A 26,479-nucleotide genomic window follows, 5' to 3' on the forward strand; every position below is an offset into this window, starting at 1 on the left:
CCGGGCCGAGGCAGCTCCGGGCTGGGGGCCGGCGGCGGCGGCGGCCCTGGGCGCGGCCTCCGGGCACGGCAGCGCGGCTCTGGGCCCCCGCCCGGCGCAGGGGCGGCCCCCGGGGGCGCGGGGCCCGGCCCGGCGGGCTGCGCCATGGCCGGGGGCGCGGCGACAGCGGGAGAGCCGTGCCTGACAGGAAGCCCGGCCGCCGGCGCTGCGCGGGCGGGCTCGGCCCTCGCCTTCCCTTCCGCCCCCGGCCGCGCTCCGCCCGCTGGCGGCGGCCCCTCAGGTGTGCGCGGAGCGGAGCGGAGCGGGGCGGCGCTGCCCGCGCTGCCTGGCCCGGCCGCCGCAGCTGCTCGGCGGGCCTGTCACGTGGGGCAGCGGCGGCGGCGGCGCTGCGGTCTGTTCTCCGCCACCTGCCCCGGAGCGGAGCGGAGCGCGGGCCGGCCATGGGGCCGCCGCCGCGGCGGGCGCCCGCGCCTCTCCCGGTTCCCCGGCGGGCGGGGGCACCGCGGGCCGGCGGCGCCGCCGGCTCCTGCGGCTCGGCGTAGCGGCTCGGCGGGTGCGGAGCCGCCGCGGTTTCCCCCGCGCTGAAGGGCAGGCGACAGCGACCCGCCATGGAGAAGGCAGCGGCCGCGGAGCTCCGTCAGGGTGCGCTGGCGCCGCTCACTGCCATCTGCCTGGGTGAGTGCGGCCCGGCCGCTCCCTGGCGGCGGGGCACGTCCGGGCACGGCGGGCAGCGCCGGTGGGGACTGCCGGGCCCCCTCCTCCCCTACGGGAAGTGACCGGGGGCGGGGGCGCGGGATGGGACGGGGCTGCCACACGCGGAACCGTGCCGGCGGAGCCCCCTCCCGTCACCCCGCTTCCCAAGGGGGCTCGGCCGCGGGTCTCTCCGGCAGCCGCTCGGGCTGCCATGCCCGGCCGTGTGGGGCCGCGCAGAGCGCGGCCAGACCCAGCGCGCCCATCGCCTTGCCCTTGGCTTTGGAAGCGCTGCCATAACCTCGCATAGCCCTGAGAAAAAAAAAAAGTTCAGGAGGCATCAGCGGTTCTTCCCTGGGCTGTGAGCTCGTGCGGGCAGCGGCGCTGGGGCTCAGTGAGGGACTGCCCGGCCCTTCTCTTGGGTGGCGGCGGGAAGAAACATTTTCTCTCCCTCCGTGTCTCTGCCATAATCTGTTCTCTTCCCTCCCTTCCGCTTGAAGCCGTTGCTCTCCGCTCTGCTTCTGCGGGTGTTAAGTTATGGCAGCGTGATGAAGCGTGTTACTGGTTTCCAGCCTGGCAGCCCGTTCAGTCAGGGGAGATGTTTTTTGTTAGGCTGAAGCCTTGGCGCCTGGCTGTGACTAGATCAGGCCCCGCGTATTTCACAGGGGCACGTGAAGCTGGGAGTTGGTGGAGCTGACTGCTCCTTTCCCGAGCCCTGCCAAAGGATCCTGGTGGGGCAGCGCAGTCCGGAGCGCCGCATGCAGCTGAGCAGTGCTGGGGCTGCGCTGAGCCCTCCAGACGCTTACCTGGTAAACCGTCACAGCTCCTTCATCCGGAATGTTTTAACCCACGTGTCTCTGCTAATGGAGCGGGTTAGAGTTAATTTTTAATAATCCCAAGTGACAGTTACTATTCGTTATGTAAATGATCAGAAAGGGATTTCTGTGGCCAGACTGCTTCTTCTGTTTTTGTAAAAGTGCTTCCCTAACATCAGTGATTACCTAGAAAAATGTAGAAGTTGAAGTTGAAAGGCTTCTGTGGTTATTTCAAATGTATCTGTTTTAATTAACGTAAGTACCATGTGAAAAGCTAGCTAAACTACAGAAGAGTTTGACCATCCAGGTCGTACAACTCTTGCTTTTTGCAGAGTCTTAATGGGATTTCAGAGATGTGCACAGCATGAGGATAATGTCTACTACCGTGCTTGTTTAAAGTTAGAAAAAGATACATATTTTCCCTGTATCTCTGAATTTCTTACTGGGTTGTTTTTTTTTTTTGGGGGGGGGGGGGCAGTTGTTTCTTTTGTTGTTTAGTGTGGGGGTTTGTTTGTTGTGGCCCAGTCAGACCTTTGTTAAACCTTTTATTAGTAGACATAAACAGCATGGTTATTGTTAAAATGACTAATGAGATAACAAAAGATTGTGTAAACTCCAGAGCTGAAGTGAGAACTCTATTTGTGTTTAGGTGTGGGTGATGTCAGGTTGAAAGTTTAGTAGATTTCTGCTTTCTATGACTTCTAGAATTTCACTGTCTGGCTCTTCTTTTCAGCTGGAATGTTTTATTCCTATTCCTTGCAAAACTACTTGACTGTAGTGGAAGTTGAGAAACATGAGAGGTGGGAAGCTTGTAAGGTATTTTGCTTTAGTGAACCCATAAGAATATAATGCTGCTACTTTAACTATTTTTGTATTTTACTTCCTGCTCGTCTGTCCTTTCCTTTCATCCTTGTTTTTGATTTCGTCCTTGGTTCTTGCTTCTTGCCATTCTTTTGTTGTTTTCCCATGGCCTGTGTGTGGGTGTTTGGTGTCTGTCTCAATGCACTGCTGCCGACCATTGCTGTGTGACCTCATCTGTAAACTGCTGCTCCAAAGGCTGGAATTGGGTTTGTTTCAACTGTTCTTTCGTGAAGCCATTTTGTTTATCATTCTTGAGAAATTCTGGAGGACATAGAAAGTTACCAAATAAGAAGGAATCAGAGAAGCTGATGTCTCTCCTTCTGGCTGTGGGGAAAGCCTGGTAGCTGTCACTTGGTTTGGAGGTGCCAAGATGTAAACTTCCCTTTTGATCCAAATAGCAGCTTTCCAAGCTGAAAACCTCACCCTGAGAATTATTTAGCAATCCAAATGAATGGCACAGTAAGTTTCCTAAATGGAGTTAAAGCCAACTGAGCCACTTCTGGGATTTTTTTTCTGACTTTCCCATAACTGCTCAACAGTTAAGAAAAAGGGCCTCTAGAAAACTTTGTAATACTCTAGTCTCTCACCTGTTTTTATTTTGACAAGGTTTTGTTTTGACAAGAGACAAGAAAATCAGCAGAGAATGGCTTTTCTTTCTTATGGGCCTCTGACAGTTTTGAGAGCTGTGTGCTGGTTCAACAGTGCTCTTGTGGTTTGATTTGATGGTCTTGAGTGAGCAAAATGGATATTGAAAACTAAGCTTATTCAGTTGCTTGGGAAAGTATCTGGTGTGAGACTTAGGTTTTATTTTAAAGAACTGTTTTTGCTGACTGGGTATAAAAGGGTTTGGAAATGAGAGCGAAGAACTTGCAACTGCAGCCAACAAAAGTTTTTTGCAGAGATAAATGGGGTTCTCCTCCATAGGTATCTGCCAGGTGTGGTGTGCAGGGCTGCCTATAACTGCGTTTGTGGTAGTAAACCAGGGCTCTCTGTTCATCAGTCCTCAGTAATGTAGCTTTGAGTTGGCTGATTCCACTCTGTTATGCCCCTTGTCTTTATCCTACTTACTTCCTTTTAAAGGGCATGGGGGCCTCTTATAAGCCATGTGAGGAAACCTCTGCTTCAGAGCTTGTTTCTCTTATGGCTCTTGGGAGTATTCAGGTAGGAAACAAAAAGATTACAATGGTAGTACGGACCCAGACTCTTCCATGCCATGTATCGTCAAACACTGCTTTCAGTTGTGCTGATCCTGGTTAGGCAGAGTATATCCACGTACTTTCTTTGGAGCAAAACCAAGTATTTTAATTCTCATGAATATCAGTTTGTGACATAATCGTGGATTAATTTCATCTCAGTCTTTAGGACTGTATTACTATGGTTACAGAAATAGTGGCACTTGAATATTGAATGAGGAAATGCTGTGTTGCTGTCACTGCCATGGTGCAGAGGTTGTCACAAACGGATGTGCTGCTTTGCCAGAGTTAGCAGAGCCGTGTTGTTTCCTGGTACAGGATGTTGCTCCTGGGTCGGCTTACTCACCTAACAGAGCAAGCTAGCACTGTGAAAGAAGAAATAATTGCCTGGCACATTGTTATTATCATGTAACAAATGTTACTAATGTTAGCTAATTATGTAATCAAATTAGTGCCGTTAAGGTCCTTTGAACATCACAGTAATGTTTATTAACACAAGACTATGGCTCAGGGGCGCTTTTCCTCAAGCTGTAGCTTTACATACGCTGCCATTTAATTGCCCTCCCGGCTTTGTGTATTCCTAAAAGCTCAGTCCCAAGACTACTTAGAAAGAGGGAGAAGTCACTGCCCCTGTCCCTGTGGTAGAGCCCTGAAGCCTGTGACACCAGGAGCAGTCTTTTCTCTCTGTCTTGCAGGGCCTGGCCTCAGCCTGAGGTCTGTAGCAGTCCTCCCAAAAGGAGAAATTCCAAACTGTGGGTAGCCAGATTCAAGTCAGGGAGGGACAGCTGTAGGCACCTGGGCTGCTGCAGTGTGCTGACTGACAAACGTGACTGGGCCTGAAGTGGAAAGCTAAGGGATTGGTTTTTATTCCCCCCCTGTGGTGTCTGGTACTTTTTGTACCTCTTGTGCTGGTTTAAGTTATAACAGAAGGTAGTCAGGGCAAGAGTCATTGTTTGTGGTGTGTTTAGACAGTGTGGAAGACAATGGGGGCCCACACTCTGAGCCATAAATAGTGTTAATTGTCAGCTGCTTCCTAAGTGACTGTTGGGAACAGGGATGGTTTCTCTTCCTCTCTTCTCCTATTGTTGATTTTTAGATGATGTTTTTAATTGAATTCTCGCAAGAGATTACCTATTAAAAGATTCAGGGCTTAATTTACACAAAATAAAGCCAAAGTGAGTGCTTGGGCTGGGATGTTGTAAGTAAAGTTTTTGGTAACATTTTAAACCTTTCTAATTCTTTTAAGCGTTTGCCATTTTACTGATAGGTTATCTTTGTAGATCACAGATTACTGTTGAAATGAGAGCAGGCAGTGGAACACGCTGTAATTTTTATGGAAGTGCCTTAAAGAATGTGTGGGGAAACTAATAGGGAACTACATATTAATACTGACTTCTGGAGCAACAATGACGCAGGACAAATTTTCTTTGGCAATAACTACTCTTTCCAGATCACTCTAATAGTATGCACTGTGAGAGGAGACGTTTGAGAAGGTGAAGAGTCTTTGGAACTTAATTTGCAAGTCAGATATATATTGCAAGTACTGCCTCATCCTGTTTTGATTAGTGTTAGTGGACCTTGTTGAAAACTTCGTTGGTTTTGCTTAGTCAAGGCAATCATGCTAGCTTTAGCAGCTGATTTTCAAGGTGACATTTACCTGAGGGGAACAAACTTTGCTTTATTCAGAGGAGAAGTATTTTAGGATAATAATCGCAGTAGTTATCTAGCATTTAAGCAAGTAAAGTCACTCGCCGTGATGATAAATGTTTTAGTGTGATTGTTCTTTTGTGTTCCTCAATTAAAATTAATCCTATAGAAGATAATTTGGAATAGATTGGCAGTTGTTTCTTGTGGTAGTGTGTTTCAGAGATAGTAAACTCACATTGTTTATTGACGTGTTTTAGCTACAGTGAGGGATAATAGTTGATTATATGACTTGCCTGTGCAGATAAGCCAAGTTCATGTTGGAAAACTGCAATACATTGATGCTAACACCCCAGCAAACACCTAGGAATGGTTAACTATTGACTGCCACCCTGTACCGCGAGAACTTGTCTGAACATTATTTTTCTGTCTTTACACAGTGAATCTCTTCCTGACTGGGAAAATAGAAAGTGCTGTTACCTCATTAGGTAAGACATACTTTTCTTACCTGTATTTACTGTTCATTTGAGCTGTTGAAGCTGTTTCTTCCCCATACAAAGAGATGTTCTAATGAAGGAGTGACTTTTGTAATGACGTTTAAGACAGACTAACGATGGCATCTTAGGAAGTTTAAGACTTTCAAGTCTTCCTGGGCTTTGTCCCAGTGCCAGCCAAGGCCCAGGGCTCGCTGTCCCGCTGTCCTCAAGGCCGGGGCTTGCTGTCCCCAAGGGCAGGGCTCGCTGTCCCACTGTCCCCAAGGTCGGGGCTCGCTGTCCCACTGTCCCCAAGGTCGGGGCTCGCTGTCCCCAAGGGCAGGGCTCGCTGTCCCGCTGTCCCCAAGGCCGGGGCTCGCTGTCCCCGTGCCCGTGTGTTGGCAGCAGCGGGGACAAGCCCCAGGTGCCGTTTCTGTCACTTGTCACCTGTCCGGGGACAGGAGCGGCCATCGGAGTGGGGCCGTGTTGGGCTCGGAGCGCTCCCGTCGCCCCGGTACACGCTGCTGGCATTGGTGTTGTTGCCGTCACTTCTCCTTTTCTTATCTGGTTGTTGTTAAACTGTAAATTGTTACAGTAACAGTAAATTGTTATCTCAGCCCTAATCTGCATTTTGTCTCTCTCACCTGAGGGGGTTGGGGACAGGAGTGGTTGTGTGGGGCTTGTTTTCCAGTTGGGCTTAAACCACAACAGGATTATAGACTACATCGTTGTCATTGTGGTAGGTAAGAATTGTAAGCTTGAGGCTAAGGTCGGTAGTGCATGCTGATATGTTTAGGGGAAAACTCTGTTTAGGGAGCATGCCTGGGAGCATCAAGTCAGGGAGAGTGGCTCATTCCTGAAGAAGCTAAAACAATAATATTAAAAATGTCTCATGAGTGTCAGCGTGGAAATTCAACCGGAATCGTAGCACTTAGTGTAATTTCCTTCTCTCAGCAGTGCTGTGACTTACTGACATGGGAATATTGCAGTCAGGGTCCTCTTAGTGATTAGGACCCTCTTGTGACTGTCAATCCACTGTCATACGTGTAAATGTACTTTATTCCCAAAGAGGCTGCAATTTACATTAAAACTGAGAACGGCAAATAAGGGAGATGGGAGGAAAGGATATTGGAAAACAGAAAAATAATTCTAGGACAATAGGTCTGATCATGTGGGAGCTTGAGTGTTCAAAATTGGGGATTGAGGAAAGGTTTAAATCAGGAGAAGGTAGTAATTTTATGATTAGGTAACCTGCTTAAATTAAGCTTAGAGGAAGTATGGATAAACCGTGCAGGGCATGTGTTGTTTCCAACACAGTATTTTTTCATTCTTTCACTGGAAAAAGTACGGAGTGTCAATTAAGTCCTAGTATGTTCTGCCTGGGTGGTTCTTTAGCTTTTGATGGAGTTTGGCATCTGTTTATGATACGTGAGTTTAAAAAATTTGTAAATGAAGTAATTAGACAGTTGCTTACTTAGACTGCCTCAGTCTAAAATACTTAGAGCTTCTTCCAGTTGGCTCTGCTGCTTTCTAACGCTTTTTTTCACTAGCAATAGAGTTGTAACATCTGGCTTTTATTCTGCAAGTATGCTGAAAACCTCAGAGTATTGTAGCCTTCATGTTTTCTTGTCTTCATACAGTTTTGAGTTACCTTGTCTCCTGATGGTGTAACTGGAGCTTGGGATGAAAATGGTCATCAAAGGTCCTTGCAGCAGAGGGATCCATGTGTAGCTTCTCTTACCTGTGCTCACAGAAAGCTAGGCTGGCCTCTTGATTGAGCAGCATGAGCTCAGATTCTGTCACGTCTGTAAGTGGAGCCTGTGGACTGTGCCGTCGCTCATTCTGATCAGGGGCAGAAGAAGCCGGCTGGAGACTGGGCAGAGAGAAGGGGAGCCTTAAGTCTTTTTCCACATGCATAAGGGATCTGCATTAAACCATGTATGCAAGCCCTTCTTGAGGGAGCATTGCAAGAACTTGGGGAGAGTTTCCTGTCCACTCTGAGACAGCTACTTGAGGAAATGTGTATGGCCAAGCATTTGGTTTTGAGAGGAGGCTCCTTGTGGCATGTGCAAAACATCTTTTATCCTGGAGCTGATAGTTGGGATGCATTCCTTGTGGCTGGGACAGGCCCTGGTGGAGAAGAATGGGAAGCTGCAGGATTTATTTTCCTCTGGGATTGTCTGAAAATTTATTCTGGCACAGCATAGTACCCTCGGTGCTGTCCTTTGGTGAAGCTCAATGTCTGTTCTATTACAGTTGCTCTTGCAAAAGTAAGAGTAATATTATTCATATAAAGTTTTTGAAAATGTCATTGCACGTATTTGTGGCAAATGCAATGGGCAGAAGAAATCTACTACTGTTAACAGTAGTAGAAATCCATTTGATTGTTACTCAAAGCCTCATTAAGATTTATGCCCTCTTGAGAAAAACTCTGACCTCAGATCCCTTCTGGCATTTGTTTAAAGTTTTGGGTTTCCTTTTTTTTTTTTTTTTTTTTTTTTTTTTTTTTTTTTTTTTTTTTTTTTCTTTTTTGGTTTTGTTTTTTTAGGGGTTTTTTTGACTCTGCAAGATTTATCATTGTCTGACACTTTTACAGTACAACGACACAGGCTGCATACTTCAGAGGGCTGAAAATGACTTCTTTATTTTTGGGGTGCGTCTTTCTTTTATACTATTCTAAACAGACCAATTTGATTGGTGAAACAAAGACAAACTTCTTTAATTACACTGGACAGACTAGAGGGACATCAAGAAGTCCCTCCTAGGAAAAGGAATGAAAACATAGTACAGTTACAAAAACACTTCTCTTGTTTACAAAAAATTTCTCCAGAAAAGAATTTCAGAAAACCAAAACATCTCAAGCACAAAACCAGAGCTACAATTGTCTGTCTTTATAATTTATCTTTTCTTTAAAAGCAGCATCTCATTAAGATTTTTGGTTGGTTGGTTTGCAAATCCAGGAATTGGTATTTTTATGTTTCTTCGCTTAATGCTAAATGTGGGAAATTTAAGCGTTTTGAGTTTTTAGTGAATTGGGATTTAACTTTTGTTCTAGGTTTGTGCAGAAACGCTGTGGAAAGACACAGAATTGTTGAAAGTGTTATCACTGCTATTCTTATGTGTTGTCACTGATAAGGTCTTCAGAATCCAGGGTTGTACCTTTCTATTTAGGAACTTCCCTTTCCTTTAGATGTTTTGAACAGGCTTTTGTTTATTTTCCTTAAGGAATCACAGTGTCATGCTGAAGCCCAACTTAGTAACACATTAGTTAGGCATGTGTGTGATTTTGCAGACTTCATGGCCAGGAACTGAGGAGGGAAGCGGGACCCTTTTATTGATGTTGAAGCCCCAACAGTATAAAATTCTGCCCGTGTGTGGTTTTGCCATTTTGTTGTCAGCACTGAAGGCTGTGTTTAGTAAAGGTTTTTCTTTCAGAATTTATGTGTGTGAAAGAAGAGCTGCTGAAAGCTGTGCTCAGGTAGTTCACCTTTTCTGCCTTGCAGCAGTCAGTGCACAAGGAGTGCAGAGGCAGGCGACTGCTTTAGGAAGGAGGTCGATTGATGTTTGAAAATCCTGTAGTAGTGAGCGTTGGTGGGGACAAAGACATCAAAAACATGAGGCAATTAAGTGGGGTTTGGGTAAACGCTGTAGTAGTTTTGGGAGGATGTGCCCCCAGTTCGCTCCGACTTGTTCAGGGGCTCGTGGACATATCACGAAAACAATGTAATTAAGTTTTGGCAATACCGTCTCGAAGTCATTGGCAGTGGCAGTGTGCCCCATAATGATCAGTGCGCAGAGGTGGTTCCCGTATCTCTCAGGCTCCTCGGCCGGGAGCCGCCTGTGTGTCTGTGGCGTGCGGAGTGTGAGCTCCCCGTGGCGCGGGTGCCGTGAGCGCGGCCGGGCATCACCGCACCCAGGGGCAGCTGCAGCGGGCTCCTCTCCTCTGCCATTCCGCAGGTCGGAGGGACCGCGCCGAGAGAAAACAGCGGCGAACGGCAGTCTCCAGCCCTGGTCTCTCTGTCTGTCCCCCTGCCTGCGGCTTCGGGGCGCGGGGGCCCGGCGCCGGCAGAAAAGGGCGTGCAGCCCGCTCCGGTGCAAGGCATTGAGCCGCGCCCGGCCGAGAGGATCCAGCCCGGCCGCCCTGTCCTGCCCGCCCCTGCCTCCAGCAGGACAGATCCCCTCCGTGAGTTTCCAGCCCCCTGCATCCAAGGAACTTCTTCAGTCGGGGCTCCAGCCGTCAGGAGATAAACCTAATGAGATAGGAGTGGGGGCGGTGGAGAAAAGACTGACACCGTTTCCCCCTTTGTCCTGTGACCTGCATGCTCAAAATCCAGGGCACCGTCTTGGGGGGTGTGCCTGGCAGGTTTTGTTTGGGGTCTCTTTTTCTTTCGGGGAGTCCACAAGATTGAGCAGTTTTGTATGTAGTCGTTATTTGCTGTTGTTTCTGACTCTTACTATTCTGCTTGTTAGTGAAGGGTTATTTTTTCACTTAATCTACTTATATTCATTACTTACTTGGACCCGTGAGGGAGACAGCTAGACCCAGAGGCTTCTCCTTTAAACTGTCTTGAACCAAGATAAATATTAATTCAGCTTTGTGGCCCATTCAAAGCAGACCCCTTGCAAGAGCCAAGCAGTTGTCCTTTTGGTTTTGAGTAGGACAAGTCTGAAATGCTTGATATGTCAGGGGGGATAAGGCTGTGGTAAAGTATTGGCAACAATAGCCGTTGTCAGATGCACTGCCAGAAATGGCACATAGTGTCAGTGCAGCCCTTAGATTTGCTCAGTCACAATTCTTCTGTTAAAAGGAAAAATCGGGGGGGTTTTGTTCCTTGTTTTTTTTCTTGCCTCACATTTATATCAGATGTGCTGTGTTACTAAGGAAAAGCTTTTCTCACTGGAGACCTGAACTGTGACGTTACAGCAGATTCTCTACATTAGGAAACTACATTATTCCAAAAGAAAAAAAAAATGTAGTGATGTTACTTCAAAAAAACTGGTCCTGCATTGAACTATTGCTCAGTGTCTTTGTAATTACTTCCTAAAACTGGGAGATAAGTATTTGGGAGAGTAATTGCTCAGCTAACTACACTGATGAATGTGTGAATGGAAGTGCTCATGCTGAGCCATCAGTCTGTCAGTGGGACTTCCTGAGAATGGAAACTAAGTAAGTTTTGTGTCATTTTGATTCTGTTCTGTCTCAAATACTATGAGTAGGGGATATTAGTCCAGAACATAATTTGGTACGGGGGTAGCAGAAATATTTGCACAGGTGTTACTGGAAGCTTCTGGATAGTGCTGTCTGCTGTATTTGTTCTTTCATTTTGTGCATTCTGTTTCCTTCCCATTTTGCAGTGTTACCAACCTGACAGGAAATGCAGCCTTTCCAGCTCCTTTGTGTGTTTGCTAGCTCTTGGTCCTCTTTTGCTGCTGTGATATGTTGATGCAGTAACAAGTATGTGCAGCACAATTATAGACCTAAAGAAACTAAGAACTGGAGTTGGAAAGTCCTGTCGTGGATTTTACATTTACTTTTATAATTCTATAGTTGCAGCTGCATCTCAGTATTTTCCAGCATCTGTCATGGAGCTGCTCTGGTTTTATAAATCTGATAACAAAAGTGTTCTTGTTTTTGTAACTTCATTACTGCAAAATATTTGTTTGGAAACAGATGTTTTCGTCTATTCTGTATGTTTTTGTGGCCTTTGAAACTGGTAGGAATCAAATGCATGTATTCCAGTGGAATGCTCTACCTGGAGATTGAAAACAATAGCATTTTTATGTTTTGCCTCAGGTAAGTTACTCACCTCATGCTTTTTGTATTCCTGTGGCTCTCACTTCAAAAGTGCTTGCTGTGGACAAACAGAATAGTGCCAGGCCTGGGTTTCCTGGAGGGGACATGCTGCCGCCCAGCCCCAGCCAGGAGCTCCACAGGCAGCCCTGCCACCTGACTTGACTGCAGCCAGGTAGCTTTGCTGGTACTTCTTCCTTCCATCCCTCCAGTGCAGCTAAATCTGATCCTGACTGGGAATTGAAAATGGTGTATTTATGTGTCTGGATTTCAAGCAATACTATAAATCTCTCCTTTATAATGCAGTGTATTTGGATGAGTATGTGTAAGAGGTAACAAGGTATAGGCAACCTTTTTTTTTTTTCCCTTGCTACATTTTTCAGCTACAAGAATGTAAGCTTCTGTCAAAAACTGAAATATTCAGTTGCAGTCCACAAGTAATGCTCTAGATAGTAATTTGTTTCAAAAATAGTTTAAATAATATTTTTGGAGACTGTTCAGAATAGCTATTGCATTACAGAGAATTTTCCCTCTTGCTTGGAGTACGTTTTCCTCTCAGAACAGCTTTTCAACTTGTCCTTGGAACATTTAATTTTCATTTTTGAATTGCTTAATTACAAATTATAAGTATTTGATGTAGCCTGCTGTCTTCCATAGGAAGAACTAAAAGTGCTTTGAAAATGCTGAGCTTTATTTGGCCTTGTTTGCTCCTTTCTCTGTCTTGAAAATTTTTCCCATCTATGTGGGTTCAGAAGGAATTTAGACTACTTTAGTAATGTCCAGTGAAAACATTTAACATTGGACTGCAGTTTACTTTTTTGTGGGAGGGGTGGGGGTGTGGTGGGTGGTGGTATTTTTTTAACCCTTACAAATTCTTCACGTAGTTAAAGAGAATAAACAACATGTCCTGGACCATGTTACAACAAAATGAGCTACTAGCTACTTTACAGTTAACATGGATCTTCTTTACTTGCTGGGTGACCTACCTAGGCTTTGGGGAGCTGATAAGAAGGATTTCTGTATTACATCCTCTTGGCAGATCCATCAGTAATATTGATTGTAGCCTGTGGTAGATTCATACAAGGTTATCGATTGGTCCTGCATTGAAATGCAGGTTATGCTTACCTACACTTGGTGTGGGTGTCTTAATTAAAATACAGGGCAGGGAACAAAGCAGTAAGAGGATAAAACTGTTGACTCTCATATGTCTGCAGTCTCTAGAAACTGATGAAAGCTCTTGAAGCTAATATGAATTGTTGATTAGGCATAGCATTAACAATATTATTTTTCTTCCTTATTAACAGCTGCTTGCAGTGGAGAACTGGAACAGCACACAGAGAGACGAGGAGTCATCTATAGTCCTTCTTGGCCATCCAACTATCCTCCAGCCATAAACTGCAGCTGGTACATTCAAGGAGATCATGGAGATATGATCACAATAAGGTATGGCTTGATATTTGTGGAGGTAAGGGATTGCTTTGCTGAAAGACAACAAAATGTGAGTTTACCTGATACACAAATGTGAGGCTGTCTTCAGAGCCACTGGATGATCAAAGAAAGCCAAAATTGCTTACATTGGAACATCGTTCCAGATTGGGCACCTCTCTCTCTCTCTTTAAAAATGCTTCACTGTGTCTTGCTTCTGTGGACTACTTCTGATATCCATTATTACAGAAGTCACTTGTGGTCTTTTAATGTATTTATCTTCACAATGCCTGTGTGAGACTTCGTATACCACTGGCAGATGAGGGAGCGGGAAACACCAATATATTTACTCACACTAAATAATGCCCTTTCCCTTCACTGCTTTTAGATAGGAGTAGGTGAAGGCTATAAAACCTAGAACAGCTTCAGTGGGCATCTAAAATTCTTAGAGAAGAAATTACATTTTCACTAGTGTCTTGAAATGGTGCCATGTTTAATAGACAGTTGAAGACAATTATTACTTATTGTTACTTGTTTACCAAAAGACACATGCTTTTCTGCTTAATATTTATTTCCATCAAATCAAATAATAGTTAGCATTTGTGGTACAATTTCATCTCCATTCTAGAAAAATGCTATTCAATAAAGACTCAAATGTGCTGGAAATGGTTTGTTAAGAATGTTTAGGGTATAATATGAGCATACTGTGAATGTGCCTAATTTCTCTGGACTTAATGGTAGGATCCTTCGCAAACCAAGAATTTCTTACTTAAAAAATAAAACCTAAGAAAAGTTTTTCTTGGGGGGCGGGGGGGGTGTGGTGTTAATACTGTTACATTTGACACCATCTGCTCATTCTTTGCTCAGCTGCTTCAAAGGACCGCAAAACCTCTTCTGCAGATGCTCAGAAATTGAAAACAAATCTGCCACAGATGGAATAATAGGAATGCTCCACCACCCTTAGTTCAAAATAGGAAATACTCACCAAAAGTAATGAAGTAAATACCTTCCAGCATTTGAAATTCATAAATAGAAACATGCTTTTAAACCCCATTACATTACATGGGATGTAGGGAATTTGTTTCAAAGCAGGGATTGTTGGAAACTGAGAAAGCATACAAATGAGACACAAGACATGACTCTGGAGAATAATGCTGCAGTTTATGCTATGAAAATATCTCAGAGCTCCAGTTAGATTTAGGACGCTCATCTGCAAGTATGTGTGTAACAGAGGCTAAAGAAAGAAAGGAACATGAGGTGTGGCAACTGGTAATAATGTGTGTACAGTTTAGATGTATGCACAGCAATATGACTTGAAAGATTTCTTCTTAATGGGTTTGTTTTCTATCACTGAATACACAGGCACATCCTGCCCTCCTCTGCACATGCAAACAATAGAAACTGTGTTTACATCCCAGGGACTAGTGCTGTGCTGTTATGTTTCTGACTGTAAATGTACTTGGAATGACTCACTCCAGTGTATGACATGCAAAGTGTTACAGCATCTGAGGATTTCTTTACAAGGCTGTTGCCCTTGCAGTGCCAGGGATGTAAAAGGAGGAGCTGAATTGCTTAGGCTGGGAGGTTTCAAATGTAAACATGTTTTCTGCTTTCCAGTTGGATATTCCAGCCGCTTGTTCTAACAATGTGTTGGTGGGGGCATAAGAGTAGCTTTTCAAATTTTCCTGGGAAAATCAAACACAGTTCTTGTGCTAGCATCTGGTTTTTGAAAGGTTTCAAAAAACCCCATCTCCTTTGTGTTGTGTGGCACAGTATGCACTTCCTTTGATCTTGAATTCTCGTTGACAATAAGACAGCAGTGTTACATAAGGGATACATATAATGAGATACAGCAGGAGTCATTAAGGGATGAAATTGCAATTGAAAGTATTTTTTATTTCCAAACTGTTTGCGCTTGGTGGTTTTTTTTTTTTTTAATAAACCTATTTTTCAGCAGCTGTCAGTAGAACAGTGACCAGATCTACATGTGTATGTAAGATACTGGCTTCTGTGGCCATCTCCTTTAGCAGCTGTGTCTTAATGTCTGTCTTTAATGTGTATATTGATTTTCTGCATATTCTCACATTTCCATGCTTACTGTTTTGCTTTATAGTTTAATTTTTAGAAATCCTTGAGGGAGCTTTCCTGTGAACAGGAATTATATGTTCTTTGTGCTTTTACCACTCAATGTGCATATTTCAGTTCTTGATCTTTCAAGTTGGTGTGTCTGATGGAATGTCCTGTTTAGACCTGTGAACAAGTCTGTAGCCACTGTTTTCCAGGACTGTGTTACATCTCTTTAAATTCAGGTAATCAGTTGCTAGTTACTGTTTTGGAAACTACTTGATTTTTTCCACCCATTTTCTCTATTTTTATGCTTCTTTTCACAGAGGATTACATAAAATCATGTAAGATCAGATAAAGATGTCATATGCAGTAACTGCATTTGTACCATCGTTTACAGACTTTACAGGTTTATGTTTCCTCATATTAAGAAAAAGATGAAAAAAAAAATTTTTAGCATTTGCTGTTACTTGATGGTTGTAATTAACCCTAGTGTGGGTAGGGTATAAATTTATTATTTTATTACTGTAATTTATGGGACTGCAAATAAAATGCTTTCTGTGTTCAGAATTCAAGATAAGAGTATTGAAAGGTGGTCTACTTAGTGACCTACTCAAGCTGTCTCTCATTATCTGAGGTGAGGGGATCACCTTCATTTGCTTTCACTGCAGTGATTCATAACACTGGCTTTGAAAAAAGAAATTGTCAGATACCATTTGAGTTTCAATTTCTGCATAAAATTCAGGTCTGTTCATATATTCTTGCTGGTCTGTAATTGTGTGAGAGCTAAAGGAACTGCTTCACAGCCTATTTACCAAACTTAGAGTGTTTCAGAACTTGACATTAATTGGAAAAAAACCTCATAATAGCCATTTACTTGCTCAGCTTTTGAAGAAATAGCCCCAGTGTCTCTTGCCTAAGGTTATGCAGTTAGCTGGTGCTTGGGAGCTGGGGGTAGAATAGAGCTTTCCTGACTTCAGGTCCTTGCGCTTCAGTTTTAAAAGCAGAAGTTTTTAATGAGCCAATTAAGTCATCAGTTGTTCACAGTCTACACTTTCTGTGAGAAGTTGGCAAATAGAAGTAACTTTTCTTGCTTAATTGGTTGGTTGGTTTTCTTTTGGGACTGTACTTTACTGACCTATCCATAATATTTATTTTCCAGTCTTTAAAATTAGTTTAGAGGGCCAAATTGGACATTTACTTTCTTCTTTATTTACTAATTGCTTTCATTCAGATTTTGCATCCCATGTTTGTCCTTTTCCAGTTACTAAGAAAGCTTTCTTTTTCTTTAATCTGTAGTCCCTCGTGCCTAAATTACTGAAAGGGTTGTAGAGAATTCCCCACGTTATTTATAGAAGTTCTTTTTTTCCTAGCTGCTACTGTTCCTTTCAGTGCAGATGGCAAAAAGCTAAGCTCTGCTGAGCATTAGTTTTGCAGGAAGCACATTTTTCCTCGTATTTGTTGACTATTAATGTGTGTTTATGATTGTCTGGTTTAATGAAGTACTTTCCAGCAATGTAAAAGTACTTGTCAGATAGTGGGAAGATACCATTGTAGGCTGTTACTTCCTGGGAGTACGTAGGTGAGAACTGATATGTATGACTAACCCTGTAATTTTCTGTAAACTCCTGGAGTTCTGCACCCTGCTGGAGGTAACCTCTTTTTCAGTATCATGCCACTGGTAAAAGAATCAGATGAGTTTACTGATTGCTGCAGAATTCAGTGAAAACGAGACTTAGTGCTGCATTTCTCAGTTCACATTGAGTTGTGCTGATCCTCACATTCTGAGTACTTTCAATGTTTAACAGGCTATTGTACTTTTCTGTAAAAATGTGAGAGACACATTCCAAGAGCAAGACAGTAGCATCTTTCAGGAGCAACAAAACCTGCAAAATTTGGTCCAATAATTTTGATCTTGTACACCAGTCTGCTCCTGTATTCCTGTATTGTTTTGGAGATGCACAGGTAGCAGTAAGAACAGCCTAAGGGCCAGGCCATTTTAAAGGGTGTTCTGTGATGGCTGTAGTGTTTTGTTTACGTTGTAGTTCTCTTTCAGTATGGCTCCTGTTTCTTGTTTTAGTCACAAAAAATGATGTAGTTTTTGATACAAAAGGTCTGAGACTTCCCTCGGAAACAGTAACTACAGACTTCAGTACTTTTCCAAAGACTGTCCAGTGTCTGTGTAGTCCTACAAGCAGTACAAGCACAAGTCTTTGTCCCATATTTCCACTGTATACCAATACTCATTCAAACACTGGACTTATCCTTTTGATAGAAAAATTTGCATTCCAGATTGAGAATGCTCAGCTGAATAAATAAATGTTTTGTGGGTAGCAGGATTAAGTTATTCTTCAGAGGACTATAACAGAGCAGCTCTAGATCTAATTAGAGATGATCAAAGAAGTAAAGCAGTAGAGGCTGAGTGCAGGATTCGGGACTCCTGGCTAAAATAAATCACTTGGCTACTTAATGTCAGAGTAGAATGGCAGAAACGTCTAACACAAGACCTTGTTGTCACAAATGCATTATAAAGTGAAGCCAAATTTTGTATACTTACAAGTGCAAATATATGTATTCATATTGTTTTCATATTTCTTCAGAGGTAGTGTTTTTTGTGTTGAGGCCTTATTCAAGTATATCATGTTTTTGGTCTTGTGTAAAATCATCATCAGTGTAAATGAGGAAAAGTTTGCTTCTAGTAGGGGCAATATAACTCAAAAGGGTGCTGAAATAGAGTGACAATGCCTTCATCAAAAGGAAATTGGTTGAAAATACATCTGTTGATTAGTTTGCATAAGGGGGAGCATAATTGCTTTGACTTTGCTTAGGCTCTTAGCAGAAGAAATTTTTAAACTGCTGTGGTATCTATTAAACATAAAACTTCACATTAGAACTAGAACATAGACAGAGAAAATGTGTTTGAAACTTCTAGGCACTCGGGGTTAAGATGTTTGTTTTTGTAAAAGAGTTTGTTCTTGTGAATATTCTGTATTGCCCTTTTTGAATACCAAGGCAATTTTTCAGTAGCTTGTGTATCCCCAAGAGGCATGATGTTCTTAGGGAATCTATTAAACACAGTGTTTCCTTGCAAGTCTCTTCTGTCTCATCACCCTTGTACTCTGTGGCTGAAGTTTGGATTTGTTAGTGAAAAAGTGTGGGATTCCACTCCGAATCTGTCTGAGATCCACAAGTGACACTCAGGAAAATCAGTTATCCTCTGTATGCCTGGGCTTCTGCATTGGAAGCTGGAACTAAAGGTTCTTCCTCTTCCACAACTTTAAAATGTTGTTTATTAGCAATGTACAATACTAGACTTTCAAAGTGCAACTAAAAGATATAATTATACACAAATGCAGGCTCTTGAGAGGTATTGCTGTCGTCTGCAAAGGAGTTTGCAAACAAGCATGTCAGCGTGTGGCTGACTTTTCTGTACTCTTCCTCTGTATGAATCTTAAAAGATTTCTGGAAAGAAATGCATTTAAAGTAAGTTATAGACAGCTTATTGTATAGGCAAATTCTGCCCTGGGTTTGTGCAGTCTGTGTTGCGTAACCATGCTATGGCTGAATTCTTTACTTCATAGACAAAAGTAGCTCTTTCCAGCAGAGTGAGGAAAATGAGTGACTCTGGGACCCAGGTGGAGTGCTGGGAACTGGGTCAGATAGGAGAACAATTTGTTTGCCTCTTTAAGGTTGATTCTGGTACATCTAAAATAACTACAGAAGTAAAGGATCAAAAGATTTAGTAAATGAACTTGTTTGTATCGTACAAACAGAAATTTTTTAGTCATTCCCACCCCCCTTCCCAGTTTGGAGTTTCCATTTCTTGATTCAGTGAATGTTTCCTTTTCTTAAAAACCTTTTCTTGTTGGGCAGATAGGTATATCTAACACTTAGTCAAAAAGTTTTCATTAAAAAATTCCTGTGAACAATCCTTCAAGTAGATGACAGAAACCCTACATGATGTGTGGTGCCAAAATGAGTTGCAGAGAGCAAAACTGGTGTGGTAGCTCAGTAATGCTGTCTCACATCTCATCTAACAAACAAACTTTATGTGAGTACCTATAGCTTCCCTGATGCTTTGGGTAATTCCTTTTCATGATGCAGTGGCTGTTCACTTCCTTGGTCATTAAAAGCATTTTATGTGGAACACCTGTAAGAAAAATATTCTGGTTTATCTTTGAATGGCTGAATACTTAAACCTTTTTATTTTAGCTGCACAGTCATCTAAAACTTCCTTGCAAAAGATGCTGGTTTCAGAAGCTTGATGAGATTGCTTATAGGAAAGAGTCAAGTGCTGTGGGAATATTTCTTCACAGCTGGGAAGACACAAAGAGGTTAGTGGGAGAAAAAGCGTTAGAAGAGGAAGGATGTTTCTGGGTGGATTGTCCTTGCACACACGTTGTTTGTCATCTCTTAATTTCCATTTTAACTTATCACTTTCAGTGCTCTCTTACTTCTCGTGCTCTTGCTGATAAAATGTTTTTTGAGAGTTATTAAGCCAATGTGTTTGGCAAAGCCAACACGTGTGGGTAGGCTGAGTCTCCTGCTAAAATGAATTAGCTAGTTTACATAGTTGCTGTTCTTTCTCTTTCATCTTCAAAGGTCAAGATCTGGCAGGCATTGACAGCCTTCTGTAAATACACATTGATATCAGAAAATCATCTTTCAACTTACCTTTTTCAAAGAATTTGTCTTTGATGTTTGTGAAAAAATCCTTTAGGGAAGGAGACCTGTATTTTGCAGCACCTCTTCTGCTTTTCTGAAAATTCTGTCTAGATACTTGCATGGAGTATGCACAAACTTGTACACCGAGTTAATTTGGTGTAACTGAGTTACATAAAAAGGGACCAAAATTAATTTCTAAGTGTTCTGAGCAGTGTGCCCTTTCCTAATGAGTATGTTTTCCTGTGCAGTCTGCAATCTGCTATTGTCATTGCAGATTGCTGAATACAAATGCAGTCTGTTTCATCAGAGAGCAAATACCACATATGGTTCCTGAGCCACAGGTTAGGGAGTATTATCCAGTTGTGTTCAGTGTTCTGCAAACAGCCGGGGCACCTTTTTGAGCTAAGATAAGATACTATTGAATAATCACTTGGCTTGTGCCAGCAGAAGGGATAGAAATTTGACTGGAAAAGGTTATAGTCTTGTTTGCTCTGCACTCCCAGAAAGGGAATATTTTAATCTTTGAATTAAAAGATAATGGTGTTAGATTTTAGGTTCGATTTCCACCCCTATTCTCATCTTGATCTCTCCTTGCCCATCCATGTCTTGAAGAGTAGATTCGTGTCTCTCATGCTTAGCCCTTTAGGGTTCTTTGTACTGCTTCCTATTGTTCTTTTTCCAAGACAGTAGTCAACCCTAGTTCCATAGTTTTTACGGTTGGAAATGGCTGCTGAAATTAATCTACTTTCTGTATAATGTATTCTCTAATTTCACTTTTCCTCATATCTGTATTTTAGGAAGCAGTGTTGTTTAAGGACTGAGTAATAGAGGAATCATTCTTTCAGCTTTTGGAGTTACTTTGGTGTGATGTTTATGCTTGTGAGATGGGTGCTGTTCCACACTGGGGGATGTGCATTGTTTCTATATACTCAGGGTAGTATATAGAAGGTAGATTCCATATACTACCCTGATTATTTGAATGTGATCACTTTATGTCAGCACTGCTTGATGCAGAAAGTCAGCTCATTACAGTTTGTTCTTTCTGTGTTAGGCTTTGTTCCAGATACATGTCCTCTTTATAACTTGTGCTTTCTTTTATTCTTAACAGTTTTAAGAACTTTGATTTGGAGGACTCTCAGAAGTGTGCAGTAGACTGGTTGATGATTGGCCCATCTTCCAAGAGGGAGGAGTACAAAGTGTGTGGATCTTCCATACCTCCATCTTTCATCTCTGCAAGGGACCATGTGTGGATATTTTTTCACTCAGATGCCTCAAGCTCAGGACAGGCCCAGGGATTTCGCCTTTCATATATTAGAGGTAAAATCTTAGGGGTTTGTTGGCTTCACTTTATACGCTCTCTGGCAAAACTTGGAAGACAGTAGTACTTTTTTTTTTGACAAGTGTCTTGGGCCATTGATGACTGTAAAGTATCGGTGTGGTAATAGTGGTATCATTTGCAAGTGGCTTTTTAACAGCATTGCTGAAGTGTACTGGCCTGACTAATTAGCTTGTGACATGCACGGTACTAAGTGTTGAAAAGTGATATCAGATCGTACCAAAAGTTTTGATACTGATTTTTTTCTCCTTGTCCTCTTTGACAGGAAAGATAGGTCAGTCTGCGTGCCAGTCAGATGAATTCCGTTGCGCAAATGGGAAGTGTATTCCCAGTACTTGGAAGTGTAATTCCATGGATGAGTGTGGTGATAACTCAGATGAGAAAAATTGCACTGTCCCTCCAACAGACCCTCCCTCCAGCATCTGTCCCTCAGGAATGTTTCAGTGCAGCGCAGCCCGCTCCACCAAATGCTTGATGAACGAGCTGAGGTGTAATTCCGTTAAAGACTGTGGCGATGGTTCGGACGAAGATAATTGTCCTGATCTTTCCTGTGGCAAAAGGCTGGGGAATTTTTACGGCTCTTTTGCCTCCCCAGACTTATTCCGTGCTGATCACAGCAGATCAGACCTTCGTTGCACGTGGTATGTGGACACGCAGGATAATCGGCATGTGCTGTTGCAGCTCGATTTGCAGTTGGGCTACAATGACTATGTGAAGGTGTATGATGGCATCGGAGAGAGAGGTGATAAATTAATGCAGACGTTCTCACACCACAACAACAGGCATTCTGTGAGTGTGGAGTCGTCAAAGGGCCAGCTCACTGTCTCGTATCATGCCCACTCCAAGAGCACTGGCCATGGATTCAATGCAACCTATCAGGTGAAAGGCTACTGCCTTCCTTGGGAGCACCCCTGTGGAAGTGACGAGGAGTGTTTCACAGATAAGCAGCATTGTGATGGCTGGTGGCATTGTCCAAATGGCAAGGACGAGGAGAACTGTCCTGCCTGCCAGAAGAATGAGTACCCATGTGAAGGAAACAGTGGGCTTTGTTACTCAATACTTGACCGCTGTAATAACCAGAAGAACTGTCCAGATGGCTCAGATGAAAAAAACTGCTTTACTTGTCAGCCAGGAAATTTCCATTGTGGGACAAATCTGTGCATCTTTGAGACTTGGCGCTGTGATGGCCAAGAAGACTGCCAGGATGGAAGTGATGAGCGTAACTGCCTGGTGATTGTTCCTAGGAAGGTCATCACAGCTGCTCTGATTGGGAGTCTCGTGTGTGGCTTGCTGCTAGTGATAGCACTGGGTTGTGCATTTAAATTATATTCTCTGAGGACCAGAGAGTACAGGTAAGTGTCTTGCTTTGCTGATGTTTTCATAGTGGTGGTTTTTTCCATTTTGTTAAAAGGGAAAAAAAAAGTTGATTCCTAACCAGAGAATTTGCAAAATACTGTGATATCAAATCCAGGGACCTCATGACAGCTAAATAGTAGTCACTGCATTAGGCTTAGAGAAGATTTCTGGGAGTAGTGAGCGGAAATATCAGCTCCTGTGGTTTGTGAGAACTACATGTTTATTGTGTGGTATGGCAGAATCTGTATCTAACTTAATCTGTCTAGAGCAGTTTCCTTTTTCTTCTCATCTCCTTCTAACAAACCTCTTGCTCCTGCCAAAAACTGAATGCTGAACTGCCACAGTGAAGTCTTCACTGAATCTGAATTGAATAACCCTTCACTCCTCCCCCGGTACTCCAGTTCTCAGTTCTGCTAAAAGTGATGTCCTGCTATGGTGGGGCCTGTTCTGAGCAGGAGTTGTCCATGGTACAAGCTGTGCCCCTTTGCCCTGGTTTTTTATGCCTCATTTTAGGTGGAGTGTGTGTGTTTCTTTGCCTGTGTGTTACACGTGTGTAAGTAGGGTTCTGCCTTGTAGGAGAGAGTCATAGGGGACGTTCTGGTTCCCTTCTTGTCACGTGCATCAGCTCTGTGCCATGCTGCTGACACTGTGTTTTAAACAGTGTGCTTTACGTTCTCTCCTGATCAAATCTGCATGATTAAGGACCTGCAAAAGAGCTGCTGTGCTAAGGTGGGAACTTCAGTGTCTCTATTCTGTCAGGACTGGCAAACCTCTCTGCAACTGCAAGCTGCCCCTGTTGGGTGATTGTTTCCAGTTCTTAATGTCTTTTCCAAAAATAACCTTTGGGCCCTTGCTGAGCAAGTTACTGCCAGTTACTGGCACAACAATTACTGGCAAGTTGAAAAAACTTCAGTTGCCACAGTGTCCAGCCTGAGACTGCACTAAAGAGTTTGCTGGTTTGACTCATTCATATTTATACCCCGTACTCTTAGTCCTTTTGTTTATTTAACATCCTTATAAGATTTTCATGGAGCTTAGTGGAAGGTTTGTGGTTTTTACTCCTAGCATGAGCCCTTTGGCAATGCTTTTATACATTAGTGTCAGAGAGGCAGGACAGGCTGTTGCTTCTCTTTGACGTTTTCTCTCTGGTTCTGTTTGCAGAGCATTTGAGACTCAGATGACGCGGCTGGAGGCAGAGTTTGTGCGGCGGGAAGCTCCACCTTCCTACGGACAGCTGATCGCACAAGGACTTATTCCCCCAGTGGAAGACTTCCCTGTGTACAATGCATCACAGGTATGCAGACAAGTGCCAATGAACATTTCAGCAGCCAAACTACTATAAATTAGATAAAATCAAGCTGGAACCGCATTTCAGTGTCTGTGCTAATTATATGGAAGTAATATAAAAATATGTATGCGTTACATGGAGCTGAAGAACCACAGTTCCACAGGTGCTGTGGGTAGTTTTGAACACATTAAGTATATTTATTGGGGAACAGCAGTGTGATAAGCACTTCTGCTGTACATCAAGACAAAATGAGAGAAAGGTCAGAAAGTAAATAGAAGAAAAGGGCTTTTCAAGCTGAAACTAAATGCACCTGAAATGATAAGAAAATAAAGTCTCTAGCAGTATTTTTGAAAAATTCCTAATTTTCCAAAATGATTTTATTTACAGGTAAATTACACTGCCAAGCTATTAAGTCATTCTGTTTTATTGCTGAGTACTCAGAAAACTCCTCTGCCTTGTCAGAAGTATCCAACTGAGATACAGTTCCTAATGCGATAAAGCACTTGTGGTTTGTTACTCCAGTGGAAAATTAACTTCTTGGGCAGACACATAGAGCTTAAACTCATAAAGTAAACACTGTAAGGGACAGGAGTTGTGGCTGCCCTTCCCTGGCAGTGTTCAAGGCCGGGTTGGGTGGGGCATTGACCAGCCTGGTGTAGTGGGAAATGTTCCCAGCAGGGAATTTGGAATTAGATGATCTTTACGGTCCCTTGCAAGCAAAACCATTCTATGAATCTATGAGAGTTTTTTGGTACAGGCAGGGCTGTCTTTGGTGTTCTCAAACAGTTTGTTAGAAAATACACATTTAAGAAGGAAGCACAGTCTGAGTCTTGCGGTAAAGTGGAGCTATTCGTGGGGAGAGCAGGCTTTAGAAATCTTTGGAGTGCGTGTGAAATGCTGGTTTGCCACCTGTGTGTGTTGCAGGCGTCTGTGCTGCAGAACATCCGGACTGCCATGAGGAGGCAGATGAGGCGCCACTCGTCCAGACGGAGCTCGTCCCGCCGGCGCCTGGGCAGGCTCTGGAGCAGACTCTTCCACAGACCCCGGGTGAGAGGACAGATCCCCCTCCTGACACCTGCCCGCACCTCACAGACTACACTGGGCGATGGGATCATCAGCAGTGCTGATGGGACTGCTCGGAGTGCTCCACCTTCCCCTGAAGGATCTAGTTCAGAGGCAAATGGCCAAGCCAGGGGCCCACAAGAAGCTGGATGTAGCAGCCTGCAGCCAGAGACTGAAATTACAGAGCCATCGCCTTCCAACATCTTCCAGCCAAATACTTGCACAGCAGCACATGCAGAGCCTGAGGCTGGACACAGCGATAAATCGTTAAGTGCTGACTCTGACAGAGAGCTTAAGCAGTCCAGTAAAGTAGATACAGGAAAGGCTTTCAGAGATCCTTTATCTGAAAGTGTTACAGACACGATCCATGGAGGGTCAGTATCCAGGAGGACTGTGCCAGAGGACAGTAGTTTAAGTGGAAGTCATCCGCTGAGTGAAGATCCGTGTAGATTACCCTTAAAAAAGTGGGAGTCTGGTTATCCAGACAGCCCAATGAATGTTCATATCCAAGTGGATGGACAAAGCCAATGCTGCCCTAACTCGTACCAGGAGGAGCCTTTGGGTGTTCATGAGGCTTGTTGCCATTCTGTGGAAGTGCCAATGTTACAGTCATCTACTTCCCTCTCTGAAAACAATACCAGTGATGATGAATCTTTACTTGTTTGCTAATAAAAATTTTTGTTTTGTCCATGTAAATTTTGGAACTTCGGTGTTTTTGTGGCAATGCACTTTGATGATAGGTGGTATGTCTGTGCTCCCAACTTTCTCTCTTAAAATGAGTGTGCTTTAATCCCACAGTGAGTGCAGTAGAAGATTAAATGGGACAAGTTTTTGTCACCGTTGCTATTCCTGAAACTGCAGTGGGGCAGAAGTAGGCCAGTATGTGATGGTAGGGGCTAGGAGAAGAGGAATGTGTCATTGTAGTCTGGAGGCATCTCCATCTTCTGGTATTTCTTTTGTACTTTTAGTCACTCTGCTCTCAGGGTTTCTTTGCCTTTCAGTGGTCTTACTGAATTAGAGAATTCTGTTGGAACCCTGGGCAGACACACCAGTCATTGTAACTCTGAGTACTAAGCTACAGATAACATTGTTGTCTTTTTAGGCATGATAATTTAATTAAAATTTAATAATTTTAATTAACATACTTAGGAGGAATTAAAATCCCTTGTAGCTTCTTCTTTTATAGAATGTGCTCACTTCTTTTGCTCCCTTCAGAAATGTTTCAATGGCCATGTGTACCTTGAAGCATCCGTTAATCCAAAGTCTCTGTATGGAATACCCAGAATGAAACCAGGTGTCTTGTCTACTAAAGCTTTGTAATGAGAGTGTAGCCATGTTCAGCATAAGTGGAGTGCATTGAATCCTAGTTGCAGCAATATTTCTTTTTTGCATTGTCTTGTGTTGGTTGCATTTTCTTCATAGTGACGTTGTGAGTGTTGCAGAGTTGTTTCCTCCTTCTCTGCCCTTTGTCCTCTCCTCCTTTGTGTTTCCAGGGACTCTGTGCTGATACCACTTTGAATGTGCCTGAAGGACACGGAGGCTTTACAGCTCCTTGGGGCTGCACTGGGAAGCACTGAGCGCTTGGTCAGGGTCAGACTTCTGTTTTATTTTGAAATAAAAATCTGTCTCACAAGTTTGCTTGTAAATCTGCTATGTAAGTGCAGATGTATAAGCCAGTGATTTATGTTTTCCTTTTAGAGAATGTTATTTTGCTTTTTTATTTTTATTTGTTTTTTTTTTCTTTGAAGAACTGAAATACGTCAGTGGCGTTTTAAAGCTGACACTGTGTAGATTGTACACAGTTAAATGTAAACTG

General features: G+C 43.2%; 1 protein-coding gene across 3 annotated transcripts; it reads left to right on the forward strand.

Annotated features, from left to right (window-relative positions):
• The first annotated feature begins 524 nt into the window (after positions 1 to 524).
• Positions 525 to 25,359, forward strand: LRP3 (LDL receptor related protein 3). Of its 3 annotated transcripts, none has more exons than XM_066194876.1 (7): positions 525 to 675; positions 5,644 to 5,691; positions 12,772 to 12,910; positions 20,730 to 20,938; positions 21,223 to 22,309; positions 23,475 to 23,607; positions 24,526 to 25,359. In XM_066194876.1, exons 1-7 carry the CDS (start codon positions 609 to 611, stop codon positions 25,330 to 25,332), a joined length of 2,490 nt encoding a protein of 829 aa, XP_066050973.1. In that variant the 5' UTR covers positions 525 to 608; the 3' UTR covers positions 25,333 to 25,359. The 3 variants fall into 3 exon arrangements, with proteins under 3 accessions (XP_066050973.1, XP_066050974.1, XP_066050975.1); XM_066194878.1 differs by lacking the exon at positions 525 to 675 and adding an exon at positions 2,235 to 2,305; XM_066194877.1 differs by lacking the exon at positions 5,644 to 5,691 and having other exon boundaries at positions 526 to 675.
• Positions 25,360 to 26,479: the final 1,120 nt, after the last annotated feature.

Source organism: Chamaea fasciata, unplaced genomic scaffold (assembly GCF_029207755.1).
Source record: "Chamaea fasciata isolate MVZ Bird 193981 ecotype frontalis unplaced genomic scaffold, bChaFas1.0.hap1 SCAF_12, whole genome shotgun sequence".
Classification (NCBI taxonomy): domain Eukaryota; kingdom Metazoa; phylum Chordata; class Aves; order Passeriformes; family Sylviidae; genus Chamaea; species Chamaea fasciata.

What these genes read in the sequence shown, in the direction of transcription:
- LRP3 (XM_066194876.1), top strand. Translation starts at nt 609, where the DNA reads ATGGAGAAGGCAGCGGCCGCGGAGCTCCGTCAGGGTGCGCTGGCGCCG. An exon ending in GCTCACTGCCATCTGCCTGG is followed by an intron (nt 676 to 5,643) that starts GTGAGTGCGGCC and finishes GTCTTTACACAG; the next exon opens with TGAATCTCTTCCTGACTGGG. An exon ending in TCGCCTTTCATATATTAGAG is followed by an intron (nt 20,939 to 21,222) that starts GTAAAATCTTAG and finishes CCTCTTTGACAG; the next exon opens with GAAAGATAGGTCAGTCTGCG.